General features: G+C 41.3%; 1 protein-coding gene across 1 annotated transcript in view; it reads left to right on the forward strand.

Moving 5' to 3' along the window:
• The window catches only part of LOC119421930 (next to BRCA1 gene 1 protein), a 123,865-nt gene that overhangs the window by 2,144 nt on the left and 110,148 nt on the right, over positions 1 to 11,573 (forward strand). The window contains exon 2 of the mRNA XM_037689294.1: positions 462 to 554. Within this exon, the coding sequence (XP_037545222.1) occupies positions 473 to 554 (82 nt within the window). The 5' untranslated portion in view covers positions 462 to 472. The remainder of the gene's footprint in view (positions 1 to 461; positions 555 to 11,573) is intronic.

Genomic DNA, 11,573 nt, shown 5'->3' on the forward strand with positions numbered 1-11,573 from the left:
AGTTAGGATATCCACATTGCTCTAGAGCCTGTCTTGTGTGGGATTTCTCCTTCTGCCTGGCTCCTGAGCTAGTGGGGACGCTGTCTGCTCTGTGATACAGAGTCCTGATGACTCCTAACTTGTGCTCCAAAGGGTGATGGGAGTCAAACTGCAAATACTGGTCTGTGTGGGTGGGTTTGCGGTACACCTCAGTTTGCAAATGTCCTCTATCAGAGACTGTCTATCAGTGCAACTGGTTTTGGTTGTCAGCAGCAAACTGGTTGATCCACTCTGAGAAGGTGTTATTTAAGAGACTGAGCTGAATACAGCACCTCAGACTGAGGAAGTCTTTCGAATGAAAGACGAAATGTATCTACGTTTTTTTGCTTTTTGTTTTTTTGAATGTCATGAGGACCAGATTGAACTTTTTTAAATCTTGGGAAATGTGTTTTTTATTTTTATTTTTTCATTTCACCCAGAAGAGATTCCCTGCATGTCTCCTCGGACTCAAAACAAGGACAACAAATTTGTGGGTCTGATCCAGAAGGAAATTGATGTCAACTACAGCATTTTGGGTAAGAAAGTTTTCTACATTAGGTCCTATTTTTGTTTAAATCGAAAGAGCTCATTGTTATATGAAAAAATATATATAGTAATTTAGGTAATTAATATAAAAAACATTATGGCTTATCCTTGTAATTCATAGCACATTTGTTATTATGGGTGGCACAGTGGAGCAATAGTTAGTGCTGTCGCCACAGGGTGAGAAAGCTGCGGGTTTGCCTCCCAGCCTTTCTGTGTGGAGTTTACATGTTCCCTCCTACAGAAGGTAACATGTTAGGTTCATTAGTAACTCTAAATTGTTCCTCTGTGTGAGAGTGTGAATGGTTGTTTTCTCCAAGTGTGTCTGTGATGAACTGGAGACATGTCTAGGTGTCCCCTCAACTTCTTTCACAGCATCTTCCAAACTGTTTGTCCATGACATGGACAGGAGGAGCAGGTAAAGATAATGGATGGATTCTTGTTTTTTTTATTTTTACTTTCTGGCCTACTTTTCTAACACTTTAATGTATGACTTTTTCCTCAATTAAAGCATTATTTTTAAAATAATTCAGGTTTAAATGTGATTTTTTTTTTCTAGCCTTACCTTACATCTGCTGGCTTTCTTGGATAGATTACTTTTCCTAATTGGCTTTTATGGTATATGTGAATGTTTTTGTACGGTGCTCTGAGATGACTTCTGTCGTGACTTGGAACTACAGAAATAAACTGAATTGAATTATGGGCAGCATGGGGGCGTAGTTGGTAGAGCTGCTGCCTGTCAGCAAGCAGATCGCTCCGGTTCAAATTTTGGGCCGGAACTTTTCTGGGTGGAGTTTGCATGTTCTCTCCGTGCATGTGTGGATTTTCTCCGGGTGCTCCGGTTTCCTCCCACAGACCAAAAACATGCATGTTAGACTGATTGGTAACTCTAAATTGTCCCTAGGTGAGAGAGTGGATGGTTTGTCTCTTTTGTCTGTATGTGTCCCTGTGATGGACTTGCAACCTGTCCAGGGTGTCCCCCGCCTCTCGCATTGATAGCTGGACATGGGCACCAGTGACCCCCATGACCCAAAAAGGAAGAAGCAGATAAAGATGTTGGATGGAATTGAATTATGACTACCATTCTCTTGTGGAGAAATTTTTTTAGAAGACTCCAAGGCTTTTTAAAGCAAAGATATCTTTTTTCCAGTACTTAATTTGTAAACCAAATGATGCCAGAATTCAATAGTGACATGAACCTGGTTTACGATTCAGTAATTGCACCAGAAAACAGGAATAGTTTAAGAATTTTATTATTAAAGCTGGATCTCTGGTGGAGGTCTGGATCCATGGGCCACTAGGATCTGCAGAGACATGAATATTAATAATGAGGTTTTGATTGTGAAGGCTCTTAGAATAATTGAGGCAGTCACTAACTTTCACAGTCAGGCAGGGAGTTGAATCCGTGAGACAGGAGGATCCGATGATGTCACCAGTGGTGGTAAAGAGGAACCAAAGCAGCTGAAATGTACAGCTTGATGAGTTGGGGTAAGTCCAGAATCAAGGTCTAATAGATTGGTCCGAGGTCATACACAAATGGTCAGAGTTTCTAATTCAAATCCTGAGGGCAAGGCGAGAGATGTAGTCGAGGCAAGGCAGAATAGAGTTGTTACCGTGGTCAGAGAAAGTGATCCAAATCGGGGGTGGGTGGGGGGTTCTAGAGGTCCTCCCCCAGAAATTTTGAATAAAGTAGAAGCCGTTTCCTGCATTCTGGTTTTTTTTTTTTATATATATTTATTAAAATTTTCAACAATTTTACACAATTTTACACAGACAAAAGAAAAGAAACAAATAAATAAAGCAAAACTTAAACATTTGGCCCATAAGCATAATCATTCTCAGGAGTCCCAATCAGGCGTTAGTTACACATACATGAATAGAAGAGCACTTAGTATCAGTATTGATTAGTACAACACCATATTCACTGATATTACCAAACAAAGTCTTTTGTAAGGATTGTGAAAATATTCAGTCCAATGCATGACAAAAAGGGTTCCCACATTTTAACTAAAACATAATCTTTGTCATGCAGATACCTGTATTTTGATAATTAAGAGCATTGTAGAATATGCTAATAGAAGTTGCTGACTTGGTCAAATAAAGTTTCCTTTCTGTTTCTAATATATCCTGATGTTACACCCCTGAAAGGGGACAGAAGAGCCAGACATCCACTCAGCTCCCAAGTTGCTTTATTTTACCATTGAGTAAATGGAATGGACTGTACTTATATAGCGCATTTCTATCTTATTTCAAGATACTCAAAGTGCTTTACACTACAATCTGTGTCCTCATTTACCCATTCATACAGCACTCTACTAGATCTTTACAAAGCTAATTGAACAAATCATTCTAAAGAGACTAATCAGAGCTTTATCACATTCAATCACCGATGGGACTCACATCGGAGGCTATGAGGGATTCAGTGCCTTGCCCAGGGACACTTCGGCATGTGACTGCTGTTGGATTTGAACCCCCAACTCTCGCATTGGAGGATGACTGCTCTAACCACTCAGCCACAGCCGCCCATCCCCTTTATAGTTTCCCCACCCAGGAAGTGACATAATCGCTAAATCTTTTCACAATAAATCTTAGAGTTGTCCCTATGTATACATGTAGTATCGTTTTTTTTTTCACGTATTTAACTGCTTTAGTGTAAAATCATCTTAACAAATGGCTATTTTCATTTGTCCCATAACACACACCCCATCACAACAAGTGTCGTCCCGACACCCTATTCCTTGATCTACAGGAACAGTTGGACATTATATACAAAGTAGAACGCCATAACATTTTAGATCATACACATCACCCTAATGACTTTTTTCCCACTTGCTGCTGTGATAAATTATTCACACTTAACTTCATGTTTAACTCATAAATCCAAACAGTATGTTTACTAATCAAATCACTTATTCAGCAACAGTCTTTTCTGGATAAATTAATAAATCCATACTTTTTTTTTTTTTCATTTACCCTTTATTTATACATGTAGTCTCATTGAGCCACGAGAACTCATTTTCAAGAGAGACCTGTTTAGGGAGCAGATGGTGGTTAAGGGCCTTGCTCATGGACCCAGAGTGGGGCGAATGAGGGTTGGAGCAGGTGTGGGTGCTTCACCTATCCCACCCACAGTTTTGATGTTGTCGGTATCGGGGCTTGAACCGGCAATTTTCTGATCACAGGCCTACCTTCTCTAACCTCTGCACCACCACTCCCCCTACTATTATACTATTATACTATTCCACCAACAGTCACTGTTGTGCAATGGCATGAATGCTATTAACACCACACAGACTGTGGGTGGCACAATGTCCAAAATCCAATTGCTTTTTGTTGCCCCACTAACCTCATGTTGTTACAAGTGTGATTACCTAACTTGTGATTTGTGAGGAATTTTGGAGCCGTCTCATTCTCTTTGGCCATGGTGGGTTGTATTCCCCATCCCGTCTCCCATGGTTCAACACAGCTATTTGCTCTTCTGCTTCTTTCTGTTCCTCTGGGAGAATTTCTCTCCTGTCCAGTGAACTGGGTTCAATGTGGACCTCATCAGTGTGCAGCTCTCATGCCAGCTTAACCTGAGATTCCTTCAGTTCTACTCCTGCAGAGTCATTCAGGACTCCAATAGCAGGAACGGTAGGCTTACTAGTTTGTGGCTGCATAATTTGCTGGGTCTGGCCTGGTGAGTAGCAGTACCAGTCATCACTATCACTTTCAGACTGTGCTGTTGCATGTCTCTTTTCTTCCGTGTTTCCTTTGCTCCTTCTCTTTGGGTGGATAACTTTGAGGGGGGCTTCTAGTGGTAGGTAGCTACATCCGCGATACAGTATTCTACTATTCCTCCCCTTCCCTTGTTCTGTCACCACTTCATAAACTGGGAGGTCATTATTGACATGGCAAACAACTTTATAGATGTCCTTTTCCCAGTAATTACGAAGTTTTCCAGTTCCACCCCTAGGGGTCAAATTTCAGACCAAAACATGATCACCCTCCTCTAATATAGAACAGCAATTGTTTTTGTCATAGTTTTTCTTCCCTCTTTCTGCAGACTTTGCTGCATTTTTCTGGGCAATTTCATAAGTCTCCTACATTCCTCTTTTCCATTTGTCCATATACTGTTGGTGATTTGGTGTTCCTGATGCCAGCGTTAAACTGAAAAGAATGTCAATGGGAGTGTTGGAGTTCTCCCAAACAAAAGACAGAAGGGTGAGAATCCAGTCACATCACTTCTCGTGTAGTTATATGCATGCACAAGCTTATTCAGGGACTCCTTCCAATTAGCCTTTTCTTGTTCAGTCAATGTTTTCAACATTTACAGAAGTGTCCGACTGAAACGTTCCACTTGGCCATTTCCTTCTGGATGGTATGGGGTTGTCCTTGATCCTCTAATGCCACAATTTTCTAACAACTGGGTGAACAACTGATTTTCATATTCACCCCCTTGGTCATTGTGGATTCTTTGGGGAAACTCAAACTTCAGGGCATAATCATTAAATATTTTATCAGCCACAGTCTTGCCTGATTTTGATTATGTTGCATAAGCTTGTGCAAATCGGGTGAAATGGTCTATTATGACCAAAATGTACTCATAATCGATCTCTTTATTGATCTGTGGCCAAAAGAATCTTTCGCTCACTAATGATGTTCTCTCCACTCCCTGATGTCCCATCTCGTCATGTAATGCTGTCAGCACCATACTTTTATACTTCTTTGGGAGGACAAGCTGTAATCGGGCTCCTGTTTGATGTCTTAAAACTCCATCACTACCCAAGATCAATCTCTCCCACTCACACATCAAGCGTCTCGCCTGGCAGTTAGGGTTTTTAGCTGTTGGCCTAGTGGTCTCCTACTGGCCCGCAAGCAGGTAATTATTGGGCCAATGTTCTGATTGTCTCTCTGGGCTAGCAGGATGTCTTTCAACGGGATAGATATTAACTCTTGATTATTTTCGCCCAGGCTCTGAGTTAATAGGGCCATAGACCAGTTCGAATTCTCTTGTTCTTCTACACTCTGGATGGTAGCCTAGATCAATTGAGGGGATAATTCCTTTGTACATTTTTTCATCATGGTTTCAATGGTGACAGGCATTCTGCAGAGGCTGTCAGCATCAACATTCTCTACCTGGACGGTACTTGATGGTCAGCTCAAAGTCAGCTTAATCAGAGACCCATCGATAACCTGTAGCATTGAGTTTTGCTGTTGACAACACATATGTATGGTATGGTATAAAGTTTATTCATTTAAAAAAAGTACAAAACAATTCCATAACAATATAAAAAAAGATACAAAAGATTTAAAATGAAAGGCAGCAGAAAGAAGAAAAAATCTTATTATATCTGCCCCTTTTTTCAAACAATTATTTCAATCATAATCATTTTCAAGTAACAGAACAAAATGAATAACTTTCTAATTTTTCTAATTCTAATACAAAACACACACTAAGCTACTTCATATATACTTTTTTAACAATTCAGCTTTGATCTTTTTCTTAAATGTACACATTGACTTGGCATTTTTAACATCACTCTTTAGACCTGGTGTGCCCAACCAGTCGCCCGCGAAGCGAAGCCTTGACTTGTATTCTCACAGACATAGTCTCGCGAGTTTTGGGTGCGGTGACACAGCTCTCACGAGACTTTAGGCTCAGTAGTGGAGTAATGTCGGTGCGCAGCAAACATGGATGGAAAACTAGCGAACAAGCAAACGAAAACTTATTATTTTCACACAGAGTGGGAGGAGGAGTATTTTTTTGTTTATTCTAATTCGAAGTCCATTTGCCTCATCTGTAATTCGAGCGTTGCCTTACCCAAAAAGTGTAACTTGGAGCGGCATTTCAAGACGATGCACAAACGGTTTGAGACAGATTTCCCTCTTAAAAGTTCTTTACGGACTCAGAAAGTGCGGGAGCTAAAAAACAAGCTTGCAGCCCAGCAATCAGTCTTCACTCGGCCCAGCACAAAAGGTAAAGCTGCTACGATAGCTTCCTACCGTGTTAGCCGCATTCTGGCTCAACATAAGAAGTCTTTCAGCGATGGACAAGTTATGAAAGAAGCGTTTATTGAGGCTGCAGATGCGCTTTTTCATGATTTTAAAAATAAAAGTGAGATCGTAGCTGCTATTAAAGACGTGCAGTTGTCCAGACAAACAGTGACACGGCGATGTGAGGGAATGGCTGTGGATGTGGAGGAGCAGCTAAAAAAGGACGTGGAAGAATGTGAGTGTTTCTCTTCAGTTTGATGAGTCGACAGACATGGTGGATGTAGCCCAGCTGTGTGTTTTTATCAGAATGGCCTTTGCAGACATGAGTGCAAAAGAGGAGCTGCTCACCATCTTGCCTTTGAAGGGACACACAAGAGGAGAAGATATTTTTAATGCGTTTATGGAGTTTGTTAATAAAAGCAACTTGCCCCTCTTTAAACTAATTTCTATAACAACTGATGGCGCTCCAGCAATGACTGGTCACACCAGTGGATTTGTTGCACTCTGCAAGCAGAATGATGCTTTCCCAGACATTTTGCACTACCACTGCATCATCCACCAACAGGCCCTGTGTGGGAAGATTTTAAACATGAAGGACGTGATGGATGTTGCCATGAAAACTGTGTGCTCTATAAGGGCCAGGAGTCTGCAGAGGAGGTTGTTCTGGGCTCACTTGGAGGAGGCAGGAGCAGACCACACAGACCTGCTGCTGCACATGGACGTCAGGTGGCTAAGCAGAGGTAAATTTCTGGACAGATTCAGTGAGCTGTTGCCTGAGATCAGGGATTTTCTGAAGCTGTCAGATCATGGTGAACATTCAAAACTAGAGGACACCCAGTGGCTTTTGGATTTAGCCTTCCTCACAGATCTCACCAGCCTGCTCAATGAACTGAATTTGGAGCTTCAGGGAAAGGACAAAAACATAATCCACATGATCAGTTCTGTGAGCACCTTCAAAAGCAGGCTGCAACTGCTCACAAGTCGGCTGCAACGCAGGGACCTGCGAAACTTCCCGCACATGGAGGCAGAGCTACAGCGCCAAGGGAAAGAGGTCCCACAACTGGACAGTGCACACTATTCTAAGCAGGTTCAGAGCATCTCAGCAGAATTTGAGAGACGATTTACTGACTTTTCCTCCATCGAGCCTGTTACCAGCTACATGTGTTATCCTTTTGGAAATGTTGATGTGGATGACATTGTGTCCAAATTGGTGTCCGTGTTTCAGCTGGACAGCTCTGGTGTTGAAAATGAGGTGTTGAGTCTGCAAAATGACATTGGGATCAAATCCAGAGCATCACCTGGCGTGGATGGAGAGTTCTGGAGTCTGCTGTCAGAAGAAAAGTATCCTAACATCCGAAGATGTGCTTTGAACTTAACAGCACTTTTTGGATCTACCTACCTGTGTGAGTCTGCTTTTTCACACATGAAAATCACCAAGTCCAAAAACAGATCCACAATGAATGATGATCATCTGGAGACCTGCCTGCGCCTCGCAACCACCTCATACTGCCCAGCTTATGAGACCCTGGCCTCCTCCTCTCAGTGTCAGAAGTCCCACTAAGGTAGAGACACATTTATTTTATACAGCTTGCATAAAAAGTTGTCTCCTATAGACACATCACGTTCTGTTTTATTTACTTTAAAGAAGTGAGGAGTAGGGATTGATGAAAAATTATGTTTGTTGATAATGAGACTGGACGAGTAGCTCTCGGCAAATTGCCGACTTCAAAAGTAGCTCTTGGTTCAAAAAAGGTTGGGCACCCCTGCTTTAGACCATTCCACAATCCAACTCCTTGGATTGAGGTAGACCTTCCCTTCAGACTAGTTCTGAATTTTGGTTTGACAAATATCTCTATCCCCTTAAGATTATAACAACTTTGTCTTTTAACAATATTTCTTTGGAAATTTAACGGTAATGTGTTATTTTGAGCCCTATACATAACTGATAAAATACTATAATCTACCAAATCATGGAACTTTAATAAGTTCAGTTGATAAAATAATGTGCTTGATGGGTGACTGTAATGCTTTCTGGTGATAATTCTTACAGCTCTTTTCTGTAAAATAAAAATAGGTTTTGTAAATGTTTTACACGCTTTCCCCCAAACATCAATGCAATAGATTAAATGTGGAACAATGATTGTGTTATACAACATGTACAGAACTTTATCATTTAATAATTCTCTGACTTTGTATAGTACTGCAATAGATTTAGATATTTTTGTTCTTACAGAATTGATGTGATTTTTCCATGTTAGCTGTTCATCAATGATTACACCCAAAAATTTCATCTCATTAACTCTACAAATCTCAACACCCTCAATTCTAAATGGATCATCAACAGTTCTCTTTTTGTTACTAAATATCATGTATCCTAGTTCTAGAATTGTGCCGCTCAAGGTGGCTGCATGTTGGAGTAGCTCTGTTACTTTCATTCTGAGATATTACTTTTGATAACTTTAATTCCTCTTTTTTCTGGATATAAATCGCTTTTTTTGGATGATTATTTCCTCTGGTGTCGGATGCTGTGTAGCTGGAAGGATTTTTACAGAAATATATTTGCTTTTGGACATTTGTTATGATGCGTAACCATAACAACAAGGTTTTTTACAACCGGGAGCAGCTGATTAACATCTCCAAATCTCAAATAATATCTCAACTACAGCCTCAAATCCCAAATGAGTTGAAAAGGAGGCGTCGTGGATGCAGAGCAGGAGCAAAGAAGAGGGAGAAAGAGAGAAGAATGCAATTTAAACCATCTCTTCCATCAATCATGATGGGCAATGTGAGATCGCTGGGAAACAAGTTGGATGAACTTCAAGCCCTAACAAGGACCCATCCAGAGTATCTGGAATGCAGTGTTATGTGTTTCACTGAGACATGGCTGCAGGATCATATCCCCGACTCCAGTGTTTCATTGCCAGACTTTCTGACCATACGAGCAGATAGAGATTTAAAGCGGAGAGGCAAAAGAAAAGGAGGTGGGTTGGCAGTGCTTGTGAACAACAGATGGTGTGATCCTGGACATGTTACTGTGAAGTGTCGTCTCTGCAGTCCAGATATTGAACTGTTAGCACCAAGTTGTCGTCCATATTATTTGCCAAAAGAGTTCACCAGTGTTGTTTTAGCAACTGTTTACATTCAACCCAATGCTGTTGCCGAGACTGCGTGTGATGTCATCAGCTCCGAGGTTGCTAAGCTACAAACACAACACCCTAGTGCGTTTGTTGCAATATCTGGGGATTTTAATCATGCCTCTCTCTCTGCTACACTTCCGACATTCGAACAGTTTGTCAGCTGCTCTACCAGAGAAAACAAAACGCTGGACTTGTTTTATGCAAATGTCAAGGATTCATACATCGCTAAAGCAAGACCCCTTCAGTCCTGAAGGACCGACACCATCTGACATCTGACTGACACCAAGAGTCCTGAAGGTCTGTGCAGAGCAGCTCTGTGGGGTTCTGCAGCACCTCTTCAACCTTAGCCTGACCCAGGAGAAGGTTCCAGTGTTGTGGAAAACATCCTGTCTTGTTCCAGTGCCAAAGAAAATGCACCCATCAGTCCTCAATGACTATAGACCTGTTGCCCTGACATCCCACATCATGAAGGTCCTAGAGAGACTTCTGCTGACCCACCTGACTAGACAAACAAGCACATATCAGGACCCACTGCAGTTTGCTTATCAGCGTGGACTTGGAGTTGAAGATGCCATCATACACCTGCTTCAGCAAACTCACTGTCATCTAGAAAAGGCAGACAGCACTGTGAGAGTCATGTTCTTTGATTTCTCCAGTGCATTTAACACAATCCAGCCTGATTTGCTTTGTCAGAAACTCCAGAAGACTCAGGTGGAGGCCTCAACAATCACCTGGATCAAAGACTACCTGACAAACAGACCACAGTTTGTGAGACTGAAGGGTTGTGTGTCTAACCAGGTGGTCAGTAGCTCAGGGGCACCACAGGGGACTGTAATCTCACCATTCCTTTTCACTCTGTACACCTCAGATTTCCAGTACAAAACAGACTCATGTCATCTGCAGAAATATTCTGATGACTCTGCAGTGGTCGGGTGTATCAGAGATGGACAAGAAGCTGAGTACAGGGAACTGGTGGACAGCTTTGTGGCATGGTGTGGAAACAATCATCTCATCTTGAATGTGAACAAAACAAAGGAGATGATTGTAGATTTCAGGAGAATCAGGAACAGATCTAACCCTATTTTCATCATGGGAGAAGAAGTGGAGGTGGTGGAGAAGTATAAATACCTTGGAGTTCACCTGGACAATAGACTGGACTGGAAATGCAACAGTGAAGCGTCTACAAGAAGGGACAGAGCAGACTGTACTTCTTGAGGAAGCTGAAGTCCTTCAACGTTTGCAGCAAGATGCTGCATATCTTCTATAAGTCTTTTGTAGAGAGTGCTGTCTTTTCTGCCATCATCTGCTGGGGGAGCAGCACCAGAGCAAGTGACTTAAAACAGATCAACAAGCTCATAAAGAAGGCTGGCTCAGTTCTGGGGACTCCTCTAGAACCTTTGGAGATGATTGTACAAAGAAGGATTCTTCATAAAATGAAGAACATTATAGACAACCCTCAGCATCCTCTTCATCAGACTGTCATACAACATCAGACTGTCATACAACAACAGAGTGTCTTCAGTCAGAGGATTCTTCAAATCCGTTGTAGGACAGACGCTACAAGAGATCCTTCCTGCCCACAGACATCAGCATCTAGAACAACTCATTAATGAAACCAGGATGATGAGTTACCCAACATATAATTTTCCTCTGGGATTAATAAAGTATTTTTGAATTGAATTGAATTGAATTGATTTAGTTTTATCTAAATTTAATGATAATTTATGAATTTTAAACCAAGTTTGTATTTTATTAAATTCTGTCTTCATCAGTTCCAACATCCGTTTCACATCTTTACCCAAACAAAAAAATGTGGTGTCATCTGCAAAAAGGACACATTTGAGGAGTCCTGATACATTCACTAAGTCATTCACATATAAAATAAATAACTTTGGTCCA

The sequence above is a fragment of the Nematolebias whitei genome, chromosome 15 (genome assembly GCF_014905685.2).
Source record: "Nematolebias whitei isolate Nwh7 chromosome 15, NemWhi1, whole genome shotgun sequence".
Taxonomy (NCBI): domain Eukaryota; kingdom Metazoa; phylum Chordata; class Actinopteri; order Cyprinodontiformes; family Rivulidae; genus Nematolebias; species Nematolebias whitei.